Genomic DNA, 19,603 nt, shown 5'->3' on the forward strand with positions numbered 1-19,603 from the left:
TGTTTCCACCATAAGGTCCATAAGGTATGTGTGGAAGATAAGTAGCTATGATGCTTGACATATTCCTTAACTTTCTGAAATTATTTTGTTTTCTGCAAGGTAGATAAATTCTGCAGGGACCAGGAAGTGGATGAGAACTGTCAGCCAATCTTGGTCTGCCATAGTTTCACTGAGATTCTCATTCTGGGCATATTCTAAACGTTGCTGCTCAACTATTTAGCTCACAAGTCGCTAGTAGTTACATTCATGAAACAGTTCTGCAAGCTGATTGCATCCTCAGCACAGCTTCTATTAGCTTGCTGTTTTGCGTCTTTCCTGATTTCTCATGTACATGACTACTATACTGGAAGGAGAATCCCTAGTCTCCACATGAAAGAAAAATGTTAAGTATATCGATGGCTGTACAGCCATATACACATCTGTAATATAATAGATTATTACAGTAAGATTTTAAGAGAACAAGAAATCAAATTAAATTGAGTTTGAACCACTTTTTTGTGTAAATATGAAAACTTTGATTAGTTAGATCTCCTTAAGTTTATAGAGACTATACATCTCTTTAAATCTGTAGGCTCAGTACCCATATTGGAATTTATATTACACCAGTAACCCTTTAAGCAGTTAGATGTCTCTTTAATTAATGTATAAAGGTGATCCATTTTTTAATCTAATCTAACAAATACTGAAGTTAACCCTTGATATCAAGTATCATTAGGCAAATACATATCCACCATTTGAGGATTAAAACGTTACATGTTATAGTATAAACATTTATGTATATGTATGTATACACATTCATTTTTATGCGAAGGTTGCAAGTATCTTTTATTTATTTATCATACACTTATTGATTCCTCTAATCTTTGGTACAATTAAGTCCTATTGATATACTAATTATACCTTTTGTATTACCCATTTCCACTTTTGTTCGTCACTCTGTATGAGGGACGTTTTCATATATATACAGAGCCGTTTTTGCCCATAAACAAAACGGTGGCCATGAACTTACCCACATATGGGCGAAAGGAATGAGACCGCAACACGTGATGACATAAGCGGAAGTGATACGGAACGCAGCCGCGGCCGATTAGAAACTGAAGAGATCTGCAATCAAACACTTATTGAAGGTATATAAGAGGAACAGGAGGACACAGGATTACACCGATTGACAAAGCCGACCGGCTAAACGCGTCTCGGACACTCTACAGGACTGAGGACTCATTCCAAATTATTGTTTTTATATATTGATTTTATTTATACAAGTTTTTTATTTACTTAAAATAAATTATTTTTATTCAACCTCCTCCTGTTGACGAAATATCCTGTGTTCCTGTTATCTACCTACAGGGTTTAGTGTCCCCTTACTAACAGATATGCTAATACACTCAGAGCCAGGGTCTAGGCTCTGAACCAGGTGAGCAGTTTCCTGTACCCTGTCACCTAAATTGCATTATCCTTACATACTGCACCAAATTTGGCACTTTATCTTTTAAAGGAACAGTGTGACACTTTTCCTGTGTAAGGTTCCGTGTTACCCTAAACACGCCTGCTCAAGCGATCTGAGCCTATCCTGCTTTGGCTCAGAACCATGTGAGTGGATCTATATCTTTTAAAACCACTCTATTATTAATCCAAACATATCACACAATATTGCTATTCTCTTCTATCCCCACCTCTAGGTTATTCATACAGCCCAAGAGGGGGGTGAGTTATCTCACTTTGAGCGCTCCACCTATTGACTGGTGTCGGTTCACCCACCACTCAGCCTATTACCATATGTTGTACTTGTGCTAAGTTGTGAGAGGATTGCACATTGGTGGTAGCAGCACTATTTTTTCCACTATAATCTATTCTAAGCGCCTGAATACACAATATTTTTGTCTTTTTATATTGCATTTCAACATTCGTTGGATTTAGTGGTCATTAAGAAAAAAAAAATTCTGATAAAAAAGTTATCAGAAGTTTTATTTAAAGCTAGCTAGATGTGCATTTGTTTCAGACCCCTTCATGTCATTACATAATGATCTGGCCATTTGGAACCAGCAGAGAATAATGTCCAGGGTCACGATGGATAAAACTGTTGGTATGTACGCTGATTCACAGCAAGAGTATGCACTCATTAAGACTGGTTATGATCAGTTAAAACATATCCAGCGGCAGATAGAAAAGGCCTCTGCCTTATGTTTGTCTACTATAACTGTTTCTTTCCAAGTTCAGAAATCCGTATTATGTGGACTTATCACTGAACTGCAAAGTTATCACAAACAAATATGTGACCCTTTGTTTTCTCTGCTACCTAATTGCAAAAAATGGTTGAGAAAGCCCCCTGTGATAAATAGGGTGAATGAACTTCTTTGTGTGTCTCTTAAAGAAACGTCACGTAACAAATCTTTATCATTTATGCAGAAACAGCTAAGATGCATGCACAATAATTACATTGCCCTGATTCCCGAAATTAATTTTCTAATCGATCTAGTACAGGAAAGGATGAGTGTTATGTCTGGTAACGTTGTTTACATTCCCTTTCCTAATTTGCATAGTGTCCCTAATCCTCCTGACTCTGACTTGGACAAATGGCTTGTTGATCCTCCCGACTGCAAAACCGAAGTCCCTCATGAAATTAAAGCTGAATGCCTTCCTGCCCAAACAGAAGACGAAGATGTTGAGGGGTTATACAGCACTGGCGATCCCCTCATGGACCAGGTCTTTGATGAACTGGGTGCTCGTTGCATAGCAGCTCTAGAGGACGAGCAGTCTGAATGTGAAGGTAGTACCGATACGCAGTTCCCTAATGTTGTCTTGGTAGCAGAGACCCATAGTACCCTTATACCACCGTCTCTTTTCTGCAAGAACCACTCACCTATTCCCAAAGCGAGAATACCGACTACCAAGATGAACGATCTCAACACCGTTCAGGAGGGTACAAGTCTGGTCGGAGAAAGTCTCAAGCAAAGTCTGCCCAGCCACGAAGCAGAAACAGACTCCCCTGAGTCTGCAACAAGAGATACGAATTCCTACCTCACAGTGCCAATTGAGGAGACCACCAGTGACCGTAACCAGGTGATTGGATCTGATCTGAAGGTCTGTCCCACAAAGGACAATGCATCCAAACTGGAAGAGTCACCTATAAAATTTGCTCCGGGTGATGCAAGTTACGACAAGGCTGGACCATTTAAATTGGAGACCAATCTTGTTGAAGGAGATCCTCCTGTCAAAAAGTCACCACGTAGGAAACATGGTAAACGACCTACTTCTTTCAAGACACTGGCTGAGAATGCTGAAGAACTAAAGGTGAAAGCTTCAGAACAACCAGTGGAAGAAGGGGCTATTGTGCCAAAGGCAGCTCATGACTTAGATGTGGAGAGGCTTGATGATTCCAATTTTACCCCTTCTACCTCTGTGGGTTCGAAGATTGGCACCTCTCTCACAACCGCAACTGTGAAAAACGAGTTGTCGCCAAGTAATGAAGACAAAGAGTCAGACTTGGTACAACGTGACAAACCCGTGATGGAACAAGCCCAAGAAAATAATCTAAATGAGACTGGGCTTGTTCTGAAACCACAGTCTGAAGAAGACTCTACAGTTCTAAGTAAGTCTGATATCGTTCTTCAAGTTACATGCTCTGGTAGAACAAGTTCTCTGCTGCAAGAGGAAACATCAACTACCACACTTGTACCTGAACCAAGCGTCGAAGATTATTCTAATCAGCCACTTAACCAAATGCCTAATGAAGTGAGTGAAACCGAACAAGGAGGTACCTGTTCCCATGATGAAGGAAGCTCCTTTTATGACATATCAGTTGCCATGATGTCTGTCACTCCACCTAAACTCCAGCAAATATTAAAAGAAGACTTGCCTTCAGTTGAGAGTACGTCTACGACAAGTAAACAACTACCTCAAGCTGAGCTCCCAAGTGAAGAAGAGAATGATTTCTGTAACCAGGCATCAATTTGAGAGAGTCGTCCCTGCTTCGGCTGACCCCATGCTCGGAGATATTGGGGGAGCCGTTCCTTGATGCATATCTGCAGTCTGAGGAGGAAGGCTCACAGAGTGCTCCTGACCCTGTACCCGTTAATTTAGGGGATTCTCCTCGTCTGATTCCAGTGGTACCTACCCAAGATTACGCAGAGACTGTTCCCCCTTCTACTGAAGTTGCATCGCAGTCTTTGTTCCGAAGATCTTACAAGCCAGAAACCAAGTCAGACCCAGGACTTCTGAGTGATGCACCTGCTACCAGCAGTTGTCCCAGATCTAGTGGGTTAGCACATTTGTCGGTCACTGGTAAGGAGTGTTTCTTATCGTTTGTGCCTTTAACTTCTGTTTATGTGTCTGCCCTTCTAATGCTTAATGTCACTCTACAGTCCTTGCTTTCGTATGTTTCTATTCTGCCTCGTTGGTTTCTCCCGTGGGATTCTCCACCTCTCATTCCTCCTGAACCTCCTCCTTGTTTTCCTCTACTGGTTGGGTGACCCTGTTTTTTTCTTCTGTCACCCGTGGGGGTTCTTGGGGTTTCTGAGCGCCAGGAGTCGCTCCTTAAGGGGGGGGGGGGGTGCTGTCACGACACTCCTTAGCTGATTTGCCCTCGTGCAGTACTCATACTCACCACTGTTTCTGTTTGGCACTGTTTGGCACTTCACCTGGTCCTTGTTTAGCACCTATTTAGTTTGGGTTCTCCCCTCACTCCTTGCCAGATCATTGCCTTTTCTTTCCGGTTTCCCTGGCTTCTTGTGTTCTTGGCTCCTGGCTCCTGTATACTGTGAATGGGTCCTGTTTCCTGTGTCCTGTGTCTCCTGGTCTTCATCCTGTGTCCTCCTGATCCTGCGTTATTGTGTCCTCCTGGTCCTTCGTTATTGTGTCCTCCGATCCTGTGTTCTGGTTCCGTGGTTCAGGCTTTACTACCAGTGATCCTGTCCCTGCAGACTTACTCATTGATTTTCCCTTGGATCTTGATGTCACTATATTGTCTTGTGACTCTGGACCTGTGCCCTACCTGATACTCGTGGTAGCTGCACAATCCTGCCCTTACCAAAGGACTTTCAGTATTTGTTACCTGCACGATTCGTGCTTATTTTTGATTTACTGTATATATTTTGTGGCCTTGTCTGTGTGTGTGTATATGTGTATATATATATATATATATATATATATGTGTGTGTGTGTGTGTGTGTGTGTGTATATATATATATTGATTTGCTTTCTCCTTTGGTTCCCTGTAAATATATTTGATTCTTGCTTTAACCTATTCATTTGTGTCATGGCATTATTTCTCTGCTGAAAGGGTTCCCACATTTAAAGTGACAGTGCTGTTCCAGGGCAGCACCCCTTCATGTCATTACAGACTGTTGCTTGAATAATGAATATTCAAAGGGGGCAATAGATTTGTTCAATGGGGGCAAGTATGTCATATTGTGAATAGAAACGTGAATTTCCCCTGCAATTACTCCAAATGTAGTAGATTTTACAACAAAGAACTCTCCAATTTTAGAAAACTTTTAAAATATCTTCAAAAAATATATCATATATAAAATTATATATCTCAATATATTAAAAAAATCAGAATATTAAAAAATTTAAATATTTAAATATCATAGTATGAAATTATTTAAATTTTTTTCAAAAATATAAATTCATTTGAAAATCTTTTCAAACAATATTAACTTGAGACCAAAAAGTGAAGAAACATTCTTGAATATGCTCAATTATTATATAGTAATCCGTAGACAATATTATGTAAAAAAGTATATAATTATAACACATTGCTGAAATAAAAAATCACAAATATGTAAAAAATTTGTACTTATCAGATTTGTTTTATCACTTACATTTTGGAATCTAGTCCTACCTTAACATGATGTATGAGTTGCTGCTCTTCATTTACTTTATACGTTTCCACTCCACATTCCTTAGCAATTCGAAGTATTCGATTCTGAGTTGGCCCTACGTATGCACCACCAAGGTCTACATATTTCACCTTTTCATTCTAGTAAAAAAGCAGAATAGTAATGTTATTCATAAGAAACCATGTAAAGAGGGCTGCAGAGTTTTTAACATTACATTGCTCTATTCTGATAATGTGTGCAAGAAACAGTCGATAAAACTAAATACAATTATTATTAACTAAGCAGGCCTGGTTTGCCTGATGGCCAGCCCGGGCCTGCTGTTATCTACACTGTGTTCACACAAACTACTACACACATTACTGCCACTGCCCACAGTATCACACACATGCACATAAACGTTTACCCCGACACACTACTGTACATACTACTACCCACACCGTTACACACATGCTGACACCTCTGTACTACTAACCACGCTGTTACACATATACTGACACCTCTGTACTACTACACACACTGTTACACATATACTGACACCTCTGTACTACTACACACACTGTTACACATATACTGACACCTCTGTACTGCTACCCACCCTGTTACACATATACTGACACCTCTGTACTACTACACACACTGTTACACATATACTGACACCTCTGTACTACTACACACACTGTTACACATATACTGACACCTCTGTACTGCTACCCACACTGTTACACATATGCTGACACCTGTGTACTACTACACACACTTACACATATACTGACACCTCTGTACTGCTACCCACACTGTTACACATATACTGACACCTCTGTACTACTACACACACTGTTACACATATACTGACACCTCTGTACTGCTACCCACCCTGTTACACATATACTGACACCTCTGTACTACTACACACACTGTTACACATATACTGACACCTCTGTACTGCTACCCACCCTGTTACACATATACTGACACCTCTGTACTACTACACACACTGTTACACATATACTGACACCTCTGTACTACTACCCACGCTGTTACACATATGCTGACACCTGTGTACTACTACACACACTTACACATATACTGACACCTCTGTACTGCTACCCACACTGTTACACATATACTGACACCTCTGTACTACTACACACACTGTTACACATATACTGACACCTCTGTACTGCTACCCACACTGTTACACATATACTGACACCTCTGTACTACTACACACACTGTTACACATATACTGACACCTCTGTACTACTACACACACTGTTACACATATACTGACACCTCTGTACTACTACACACACTGTTACACATATACTGACACCTCTGTACTACTACACACACTGTACACACACTCAGGGCAAAACACACTAATATATCTGCTGCTATCCATATTATTATTTACATATACAAACTGCTTTTGATATTGCTGCCCATGTAGTTACGCACCCATACTTCTACCCACATTGTCCACCCAAACATTGCTACATATGCTGCTACTACCCACAGTTAGCATTATTATTATTTATAAAGCGACAACAAATTCCGCAATGTTGTACAATAGGTGGACTAACAGATAAGCATTTGTAAAAAGACAAATTCGATGCCCCAGAACAGAGGGTGTTGAGGGCCCTGCGCAAACGAGTTTACATACACACTGCTAAAACACACACTTCTACACATGCTGCTAACCCTACTGTTGCACACACTACTGCACTCTACACAAACACACACTAAAGAAACATTCCCTAAAATTCTTGCATAATTCCAAGTGCAACAGAAATAAGGGGTTATTTTTAAAGTAAAAAGTGTAGATTATCAAAATATATTCTATATATATATATATATATATATACTAAAAATTATAGCTTATAACAAGAAATAATTTTTTTATTAGTGAGAAACATGTAAAATGATACACTCAAATTAATATATATACATTCACTAAAATTTTGTCGGAATATTTCCCCCAAAGAATGCACAAATTCTAATTAACCAAAACCATGTTCCATCCATCCTGGTAACAGGTGGATATTTACAGAGTGGTAACCTAGTGGTAACCTATAAGAACCAAAAAAGAAAAAATACTTCAATTGCATTTTGTGGTTATGGTGCTTATACTGTTCATTTAACAGAATATTTAAATTTAATTGAATATTGTAATTTTTTTGTCGATATATGATTATTACATGATGAATTATATCTTCATATCTAAAAAGCATATTGTTTGATTCAGCATCTCACCTGGACCGTGAAGGTTCTTCCTCCAACTCTGTTTCTTGCCTCTAGCACTACTACACTGAGTCCTGACTCTACCAGCAATTTTGCAGCGGAAAGACCTAAAAAGGAAACCAGTATATTGTTAATGCACATACAGCATGCATGCAATATTTATCTACTAGCACAATATTTAGCATACTGCAATGCAAAAATAAAGTGGTTCAATCCTCCTTTTCCTACAGAGCACCGCAATTATGGAATAACCTCAGGGACACAGTCAAATCTTTATTCAATTTATATATGTATTTTTGTAATATTGTAACAATGCAATGTTTTGTGGACCCAGGACATACTTGAAAATGAGAGAAATCTCAATGTATCCATCCAGGTAAAATATTTTATAAATAAATAAATATATGCCATATACTTTTTTTCTCAGTATTTTGTGTACCTATTGCTGTAATTGTTTCCATAGTAAATCTATTTTCTTTGAACTTGAACAATTCTATTCTCCTGGCCTTACTAATGTATATCAATTATCAGTTAATTTTAAAAAGGCAGCTTTAGTAACTCCTATTCCATCTTCACTCCATTACACATCAATTGTCTATTCTTATAAAATCTAACACTCACTTTATTTTTTGTATGACTGACCTTTTTTTTTCCACGTAATAATTCCAGATTGTCTGGCCATTTTTAAATATTGTTTGAAATGTCTCTGACATCTCTGTCTCTGCAGAATTTCTCTTACTATCAGTTTAGAAATTACTCATCCATTACATTTTTTTATACTAGCCTTCCGTGAGTTGTGCTAATTTTAAAACTGACTATTTTCACAGTGTGGATCTGAGTTGCATGAAATCAACGTGTCTTCTTTTTTCCTTTTACAAAAAGTTCAGATTTTAATAGACATTGGCACTTTTATGAATTAATCTTGTTAACCCCTTGGCTGTCAATCAGACAACCTGTCCTGTTACTTAGTTCAGTGGAGCTAAACACGAGAAAGTCTCTGCCTTGCAAAGACTTCTCACTGAGCTGCATTGGAAGCCTGTGATTGGACAGCAACATGAACTCTGGGTGGGGTTAGAAGGGGAGGGCTTGCATAGGCAGCAGACAAGATAACTGCAACTTTTTCAAGCTGATTTAAGATATACCCAAAATGAAAACCTGCACAAAGAAATGTATGCATATTTTATAATAATAAATAATGATAATAAAAGTTTTGTGGGGTTTAGGTACTAAATAGGGATTTTTTTTAATTTTTATTTTTGTACTTGGGCAGCAGAGTATTCTTTTAAAGATTAAATATAACATACAAGATATAGCATGTTAAAGGAAATATGCTAAAAGAACACTAAACCGTGTATTGTGAGCACAGGATTGGCATAGTAAAACATTTGTAATGTGTGAGTAAATCTGTGCATTTATATAATTTATTAAGTACTTACTAATTGATTAATAAATTGCTAATAGAGCTAAATGAAAAAAAAAGTAATTTGTTCATATCTACATTCTTTTCCCCTTTATTAGTAACATCCATGCTTAAACGGACGCTACACTGCCCAAATACAAAATGCGTGTCTCTTGTCTGCTGCCTTTGCAAGCCCTCCCCTTTTAACTTTGCCCAGACTTTCTGTGACTGTTCGATCACAGACTTCCCAATGCAGCCGAGAGCAGCTGAGAAGTCTGTGCAAGGCAGGTGCTCTGAGCATTTGCTGCCTCCTGAGTTAAGTGCAGATAAGCTAACCGAACCAGGAAGAAACAGGACCAGTTGTCTGTTTGAAAAGCCAGGAGGTTGTAACCAGTATAATTTATACTTGAAATCTGCACTTTTTGCAAAATTTTAAAATAGGACTTACTCGTCACTTATAAAGCTTGTCAGCAAGCTAAAGTGCTTAACCCCTTGAGGACGCAGGACGGTTCAGGACCGTCATCGGCATTTTTGCGTTGCCGACCGACGACGGTCCTGAACCGTCCTAAATTTAAAATGTACTTACCCGATCGCCGTCGTTCCCCCGGCGGCGATCGGCGGTGCTCCCGGTGTGGGGAGACTGCCTGCAGCCCAGACAGTCTCCCCATGGCGGTTTAGGACCCCTGGGGCCATGTGATCGCCCAACAGGGCGACCACATGGTCACAATAGGTGTCCTAGTCTCTGCCTGCAGGGGGACTGTCTGTGCTGACAGGCAGTCTCCCTGCCAGTGTAAAATCATAAAAAAAATTAAAGTGAAAGGTAATAAAAAAAAAATATTATTATATATGTGTATATATATATGATATATAGACATATATTATACCTATATAATATATGTCTATATATCATATATATATAATGTCATGCTAAGTGTATTTTTATATTAATATGTACATATATTAATATAAAAATACACTTATAATTAATTTGCACACGTATATATATAATATATATAATAACTATATATATTGTATATATATATTATTATAAAATACGAATAATAAATAATTTAAATTAAATTAAAAAAATTAAAAATAATAATAAAAAATTGAAAAAAAATTATATATCTATACGAAATTTTATTCTAACTGTATTTTGATATTAATATATATATATTTATATCAAAATACACTTAGAATGAAATTGTATATATATCTATGTATATTTAAATAAATAAAAAGAATGCGAACTATTCATATGTCGATATACAAAATTACATAAATAATTATATAAATATACACGTAGACTTCAAATATATAAATATGCATATATATTTAAATTCTACGTGCGTATTTAGGTAATATTTTTACATAATTAAGTTATTTTATTGATTGCAATTTAAGGGACCTGCCTGCCAACCCAGGCCGAAAGACCAGAGAATTTAATTTGCTATCACTGTATTTTACCCTGTAACGTTCTACGATACCCTAAAACATGTACATGGGGGGTACTGTTTTACTCGGGAGACTTCGCTGAACACAAATATTAGTGATTCAAAACAGTAAAACATATCACAGCGATGATATTGTCAGTGAAAGTGACTTTTTTTGCATTTTTCACACACAAACAGCACTTTTACTGATGATATAATTGTTGTGATACATTTTCCAGTTTTGAAACACTAATATTTGTGTTCAGCAAAGTCTCCTGAGTAGAACAGGACCCCCCATGTACAGGTTTTATAGCCTTTTTGAAAGTTACAGGGTCAAATATATAGGTCAAATATTTTTACATTGAAAATGGCCAGGTTGGTTACGTTGCCTTTGAGAGCATATGGTAGCCCAGGAATGAGAATTACCCCCATGATGGCATACCATTTGCAAAAGAAGACAACCCAAGGTATTGCAAATGGGGTAAGTCCAGTCGTTTTTAGTAACCACTTAGTCACAAACACTGGCCAAAATTAGCGTTCAATTTAGTTTTTTACACACAAACAAATATGAACGCTAACTTTGGCCAGTGTTTGCGACTAAGTGGCTACTAAAAAAGTCTGGACATACCCCATATTGAATACCCTGGGTTGTCTACTTTTAAAAAAATATGTACATGTGGGGTGTTATTTAGCAATTTATGACAGATAACAGTGTTACAATGTCACTATTGATACATTTTAAAAATGTATGTTTTGAAACCGCAATATCCTACTTGTACTTATAGCCCTATAACATGCAAAAAAAAAGCAAAAAGCATGTAAACACTGGGTATTTTTGAACTCAGGACAACATTTTGAATCTATTTAGCAGTTTTTTTCATTCGCTTTTGTAGATGAGTAAAAGATTTTTCACATAAAATTCAAAAAACGTGTATTTTTTTCAATTTTTCATCATATTTTTTCATTTTTTTTAAATTAAATTAGATGAGATTATATAAATAATAGTATGTAAAGAAAGCTCATTTTGTCCTGAAAAAAACAATATATAATTTGTATGGGAACAGTAAATGAGAGAGCGGAAAATTACAGCTAAACACAAACACCACAAAAGTGTCAAAAAGATGCCTGGTCGCAAATGTACAACATCGCAAAAAAAGTCCAGTCCTTAAGGGGTTAAAATATCTGGACTGTCCTTTATGGCTTTTTATGTTATGTGCCTAGTATTTGTAGCCTGTATTAAGATGTATCCTAAATTGTGATTGGGTAGATATAAGAATCATAATGCAGCACTGAGCAAATCATGTATGGATTTGGGGAGTTTTTAAATCATATTTAAGCAATGGGAAAATATGGAACTCTTTGAGAATTCTAGATTAATTGCTTAGTGCTGCATTTTTATTACTTAGATGGAAACTCTATGGTAGGTATGCAATACACAGATGTATACATACATACATTTTATTTTTTGATGCCATAGCTACATCAAACGTATTGTTGTACTTGTTAACCCCTTAAGGACACCACTTCTGGAATAAAAGGGAATCATGACGGAATATTTCCGTCATGTGTCCTAATGTGCAATAAATGATTGAAATAAACAGAGGAAATTATGGTACAGCAGACATTAGCAAATGTCAACTAAAAATGATGATTCTGCATCTTGCAATTATGAATTTACTGTGACATTATCACATGTGAGTTTTACTCTGTAAAGGTCAAAATTACGTTAAGCAAGGCAGGAAATTACTTTAGACAGCTAGCTTTGAACCTTTCACTGTAAGATAAGGACAATATTTGATGTAGGTAAAGAGACATAGAAAGCAATCAAATACAGCAGCATGCAACCTTCTTTGCAAACGCATGTTGACTTTTATTGAATATATATATATTTTTTAATTTATGTTTTTCATTTTTTTATAAATATGTGCTTTCTTGAGCTATTCATATATTTATTTATAGTTTTAATTATATGTGATACATTAATAATGTAAACTACAACATTGGAAAAATATACTCAATGCATATATTTGACATGCTCATACTTACAAATACAATATTTAATCACCATTTTATTTTGAAATTAATTTACATCTCAATGTATACATCAAGATTGTCAAACCCGCGGCCCGCGGGTCACCTGCGGCCCACAATGGACATCTTTGCGGCCCGGCGAGCCACGAGTACATGGTTGGTGTTAAAGCAGAGTAGGCATCTGCTTTCTCCATATGGCAGGTGCCTACTCTGCTAAACTTTACCCGGAGGAATCAGGATGCTGGCGGCAGCATGGGAGTTCAGTCTTCCTGCTCCTCACTGCTCATGCGCGCCGTCTGATGTGATGCTGGATGTCGGAATATGACATCATATTCTGGCACCCGGCATCACTAAACTGCGTGCGAGGGAGCAGTGAGGAGCAGGAAGGAGATTTCCAGACAAAGGATCCCCACTGGACCCCAGGGAATGATGTGAGTGTGTGCAAGAATGTGTAAATGTGTGTGTGTCTGTCAGTGTGCGTGTGTGTCTGTCAGTGTGTGTATGTCAGTGAGTGTGTGTGTGATGGTCAGTGTTGTGATGGCTGCGACTGGACAGTGGAGTACCTGGAGGTGCACAGAGGCACGCAACGCCACGTCACATTCCGACGTGACGTCAATGTGCTCCACCTTCACATTTGCGGTATACCAGAGGCCGGAGTCGCATACTGGCAGCGGCAATGTGAGTGGAGTCAGTGAGGAAAGATCCTGATACAGGGATACCTGTGCGTCTAGGTAAGTAATGGCTTGCGGCCTAGCAGATCACATAATGGTGTCCTTAAGTTGAAAGGACAAAAGGCAGCAAATTACATCACGAGGGAGACCATCGTTCCTGGGTGGTCAGAGTGCTCTATGAGCTCTTTCAATATTATAGATGTCAGGGGCTTCTTCCCCAAGGATCTGCGTACATAGCTGTGTCAGGGTATCAGCAAGATCCTCGTCTTCTCACTCAGGTAGGCATCTGATGCGGATATTATTGCGTCGCCCATGACTGTCAAGGTCCTCTACTTGCCTCCGCAGGTCCAGGAGAACTGTGCCCTGCCTGGAGGTTGCATTGTCAGCTGCTTGAGAGTGTTGGGAGGCCTGCAGGCAGTCAGCTTCTAACTCAGTGACCCGATGCTCGAGGGCAGTGAGGTCCCTGCGCACTTCGTGGACTTCCTTCCTTATCACAGAGTGCAGCTCGCCACTAAGGCCATTTTGTAAGCCCTAGTGAGCATGTTGGCAGAGATTGTAGCCAGTTCGGCTGAGATCTGGGTCAGTAATTCAGCTCGCAGGGAGCCCGGCAGGGAGTCTACTATGCTATCCGTGCCAGGAGAGTTAGGCGCCTTCTTGTCTGCCGGCTGCGTGTGTCGGAGACCGGTGGGGGTGGACAGTAATTCATCCAATGGACCCACTGTTCACCTCGGTGATACCGAGCCTGAGGGTCCACGAGTCGCCAGGCGTCGATATTTCCCCATTTTGGAGGGTAGGAGTGCTTATTATTAGGAGCTATGTGGGCTGAGGTTGCAGAGCCTCAGGAGTGTGCGACTTACTCCATGAACCGCCCCCTTTATGTCTTTTTTTATTTTAATAGTAATGTCGGATAATTATGGATTTTGATTTAAGTTTTTTTTAGGGCAGAAGAAAAGAAGATTTGAGAAGAAAGAAGATTTCTAAAATTAAGTATGATTTTCTTTGCAGGGATTATATATATTGCCCCTGTCATTATCATTAGGGGGTAGGTACAGAATTTTTTATTAGGGAGATGTCTAGGTGCTTGAGGAGCCCAAACCACCAGGGGAGAGGAAGGTATGTTTGGGATTGGACAATGACATGTTGACACCCTTATGCTACCTATGCAAGGGGTCTTGGGAGAAAAATTGGTTTTCCCTCTTATTATTTTATTAGTCCCCACATAACACTTATGAATGGTGACTATGGGGAACATTTAATAGACACCCCACAAGTGGGGATATAGGGTGGACACTGATCTGTCCAATCACTCTTATTTAATTTCTATACCCACCTGATGCTCATGGTTGGAATATGAGAGTGAAACTAATACAGGGAGTGCAGAATTATTAGGCAAATTAGTATTTTGACCACATCATCCTCTTTATGCATGTTGTCTTACTCCAAGCTGTATAGGCTCGAAAGCCTACTACCAATTAAGCATATTAGGTGATGTGCATCTCTGTAATGAGAAGGGGTGTGGTCTAATGACATCAACACCCTATATCAGGTGTGCATAATTATTAGGCAACTTCCTTTCCTTTGGCAAAATGGGTCAAAAGAAGGACTTGACAGGCTCAGAGAAGTCAAAAATAGTGAGATATCTTGCAGAGGGATGCAGCACTCTTAAAATTGCAAAGCGTCTGAAGCGTGATCATCGAACAATCAAGCATTCAAAATAGTCAACAGGGTCGCAAGAAGCGTGTGGAAAAACCAAGGCGCAAAATAACTGCCCATGAACTGAGAAAAGTCAAGCGTGCAGCTGCGAAGATGCCACTTGCCACCAGTTTGGCCATATTTCAGAGCTGCAACATCACTGGAGTGCCCAAAAGCACAAGGTGTGCAATACTCAGAGACATGGCCAAGGTAAGAAAGGCTGAAAGACGACCACCACTGAACAAGACACACAAGCTGAAACGTCAAGACTGGGCCAAGAAATATCTCAAGACTGATTTTTCTAGGGATTTATGGACTGATGAAATGAGAGTGAGTCTTGATGGGCCAGATGGATTGGTAAAGGGCAGAGAGCTCCAGTCCGACTCAGACGCCAGCAAGGTGGAGGTGGAGTACTGGTTTGGGCTGGTATAATCAAAGATGAGCTTGTGGGGCCTTTTCGGGTTGAGGATGGAGTCAAGCTCAACTCCCAGTCCTACTGCCAGTTTCTGGAAGACACCTTCTTCAAGCAGTGGTACAGGAAGAAGTCTGCATCCTTCAAGAAAAACATGATTTTCATGCAGGACAATGCTCCATCACACGCGTCCAAGTACTCCACAGCGTGGCTGGCAAGAAAGGGTATAAAAGAAGAAAATCTAATGACATGGCCTCCTTGTTCACCTGATCTGAACCATTGAGAACCTGTGGTCCATCATCAAATGTGAGATTTACAAGGATGGAAAACAGTACACCTCTCTGAACAGTGTCTGGGAGGCTGTGGTTGCTTCTGCACGCAATGTTGATGGTGAACAGATCAAAACACTGACAGAATCCATGGATGGCAGGCTTTTGAGTGTCCTTGCAAAGAAAGGTGGCTATATTGGTCACTGATTTGTTTTTGTTTTGTTTTTGAATGTCAGAAATGTATATTTGTGAATGTTGAGATGTTATATTGGTTTCACTGGTAAAAATAAATAATTGAAATGGGTATATATTTGTTTTTTGTTAAGTTGCCTAATAATTATGCACAGTAATAGTCACCTGCACACACAGATATCCCCCTAAAATAGCTCAAACTAAAAACAAACTAAAAACTACTTCCAAAAATATTCAGCTTTGATATTAATGAGTTTTTTTGGGTTCAATGAGAACATGGTTGTTGTTCAATAATAAAATTAATCCTCAAAAATACAACTTGCCTAATAATTCTGCACTCCCTGTATATGGGTCATATTGTCACCCTTAAGAGGAACTCCAGACATTAAACATACAGAAAGACTCACCCATTGCCTATTTATTCAGTTTCATGATTTGCTTATATAGCATTTTGGAGTTTTGGAATTCGAACAAATAGCTAATATTCCAAAATTCACATGAATCTACCAGGAACCATAACCTTTTGAAAAAGATAAAATGGTTATAGTGCCTAAAATGATCTTTTAACATTTCTTGCCTAGCTTATTACCACTTCTCTTGGAAGTGCCCACACTACTTAAAAGCATCTGTACGGTACTCTATTTTTACATAAATGTTAAGTTTTAACACCTAGTGTCTACTTTGCAATCTGTCAAAGGTCTATTAAGGTCAAAAGCCTTAAACTTCGGATTGCCCTTCAAGAAAACACACTATCATCCTCTAGTATAAAATATTCATATAAAACATCTCCCTTTATGCATCTACAATCATACCATAACAACAAATCATATCATACCTTCAATAACCAGGAAAGTACAATTATATTAGTATGCATATGTTTTACCTTTGTAACTTCGGTCATTAATTTCATTAATAAGTTGGTCCAGCACATCATTGAAAATGAGAGAAAAATATTCTACCCTAATGAGTGGCATGAGTTTGAGACGTAAATGGTAACTCTGTTAACTCTGTAGCGGCACACAAGCTAAAATTTGAGTCCAGACCATAGACTAACCGAAGAGCAAACTTATTTGATCATTCTCATTGTTCTCTTACATAATTATATGAGTTATATTCTTCCTGGTTTTCTAAATAAACCTCTAAATAATGAATTCACTAAATACTAAATACAACATGAAGACCATAATCTAATCAATAACCAAGGGTTAAATACCTAAATGCTTTCTAATTCAAAGCACACTTTCTAAAATTTTAAAATTAAAGTATTACACCAAACAAATAATGAATTGAATAACTAGCACATTATTTGATTTTAGGCCCAGAGGAGGCGGGCTGAAAGCTAGCCGGATAGGAGGCATGTGTGGGTGTGGTGGGTGTGGGTGTAAAATGGGTGTGGCATTTAGGTTAAGGGTTTGGGTGGGGTTGTATAAATAACGGACATTTTGTCCCCTTCACCTCAGCCATCTTAAAATAACGGCAAGGTGACAATCTCTTTCCTATTATTGTGTTGCTTTGCTTACCCCACGGCCAGAAGCATGGATATTGACGGAATCCTTGCTGCTCTTCGGGCTGAGGCCCTCCAGGACGGTGGCCGGCACCTGCAGGCCCAGCTGGTAAGGCTGCAGGGTGCCTCCCTGGTAGCTGCTCCCTCGGTCGGCAGCCAGGGTACTCCGCGCCGCCGGGCGCGTCCTCCTACCCGTTATAGCCCCTCGCGGGAGGGTCGGGTGAGGGGTAGGAGCAGGAGCCCCGTTGCCGGCCCGCGCGCCAGGTCCCCCGCGGCCGCGGGCGGCAACGTGTCTGTGCAGCCTGTCGCCTCCTCCCCGAGGCGGTCTAGAGCTACCCGTGCGGCTGCCGCTTCTCGGGGAGGTGATGGCCATCCCGCGCCGGTTCCTGCTCCTGTGATCTCGCGGGCCTCCAGGAGGTCGTCCGCGAGATCACTCTCCAGCTCAACAATGGCGACAACCCGAGCACCTGACAGGCGCTCGGCTCATGGTGGATCCCAGGCGGAGCGCGAGCAAGTGAGGTCGGCGGCCGGCTCTTCTTCAGGAGTGGTGAGTAGGCCGCGAGGCGGCAGGGCAACCAGTAGGGGGTTGGGGGGTTCGGGGGGTCGGGGTATGGAGCCAGGTCCGGCTACTCGTGGGCACAGCCCCCCCCCTTATCATCCTCCCCGCTCTGTCTCCCCTGGCCCGGCCACTACCACACTCCCATCAGCCTCATCCATTCAACAGGCACTTCCATCAGCTTCATCCGGCCAGCATGCACTCCCATTATCCTCATCCGGCCAGCATGCACTCCCATCATCCTCATCCGGCCAGCATGCACTCCCATCATCCTCAGCCGGACAGCATGCACTCCCATCAACCTCATCCGTTCATCTTGCATTCTCATCATCCTCAGCCGCCCATCAAGCTCTTCCAACACTATCTCCTGCCCATCCTACCCCCCATGGCCCCCTCCCTATGGGTGTGATGCCCTCTGCATCTGCCCCGCCATTACCCATGGTCCATGCTGCCCCCTCTGGGGCTCCTTCTGCCATGCCAGTTTTACACACAGCCTTTGCCACTTCTGCGGGTCCCCAGTTACCTGGGTTGGGTGGGCAGGGTTCTTTTTCACCTGTCCTGTCTTCACAGGTCACCCCTGGTCGGCTGACAAGTCGGTCCCCCGATGCTGTGACTGGTGCAGTGCTTCCTGCGGTCGCAGTTCCCTTGGGGCCGTTGCAGCCTGGTGGGCATGTTGAAGTCCCGCTACTACCTGCCAATTCAGCTCCTGCAGGTGAGTACTCTGGTATAACGGGGTCGGGTTTGGGGGGCGCTGGCGCAGGGGAGGTGCAAGAATTGGGTTCTGTACTCCAGGCGATGAAGCAGGTTTTGCTAACCCTTGAGCGGGGTTATCGCCCCGGGGCTTCCCCCCCGGTGTCGTTAGATAACCAACTTCGGGCGGGTTGGGCAGGTTCCGCAGGGTCTGATCCTTCTGCAGTCGCGGCGCCAATGCCCGCTAATATAACACAGGCCCCCATCCCCTCAAACTCGGCGTTACTGCCGGTGACGCCGGAATCTGCAGTGGGCACGGCCGGGGACGCCGCTGCTCTCTCGGGTTTGGGGGTTGCTCCGGCTGCGCACGGTGCGGCGTACATGTGCTGGTCAGGCCCTCTGGGCCTCCATCTCACGCCGGAATTGCGCGCCAAAATAGACAAGGGGGAATTTGTTGAAATTTTTTCTCTCCTCCCTATGGAAGATCTTCCCCGGGTTGACGCTGACGCTAAAGAGTCCGAAAAGGACAAAGAAAAGTTTCGGTACCGGAAGATTCCGAAAACTTTCGGAAACTGGATCCGAGCCTTTTCGATCTTAGCCAGCGTGATAGGTGAGAAGACTCCCGCCAAATGTTCTTCCCTATTCTGCTACCAGGACGTCATATGGACCGCTT

General features: G+C 40.9%; 1 protein-coding gene across 1 annotated transcript in view; it reads right to left on the reverse strand.

The window, feature by feature from the left end:
• The window catches only part of LOC134606782 (amine oxidase [flavin-containing]-like), a 97,490-nt gene that overhangs the window by 35,354 nt on the left and 42,533 nt on the right, over nt 1-19,603 (reverse strand). The window contains exons 2-3 of the mRNA XM_063450143.1: nt 8,094-8,188; nt 5,843-5,980 (exon numbers count right to left, since the gene is read on the reverse strand). Of these exons, the coding sequence (XP_063306213.1) occupies nt 5,843-5,980; nt 8,094-8,188 (233 nt within the window). The remainder of the gene's footprint in view (nt 1-5,842; nt 5,981-8,093; nt 8,189-19,603) is intronic.

The sequence above is a fragment of the Pelobates fuscus genome, chromosome 1, assembly GCF_036172605.1.
Source record: "Pelobates fuscus isolate aPelFus1 chromosome 1, aPelFus1.pri, whole genome shotgun sequence".
NCBI lineage: Eukaryota > Metazoa > Chordata > Amphibia > Anura > Pelobatidae > Pelobates > Pelobates fuscus.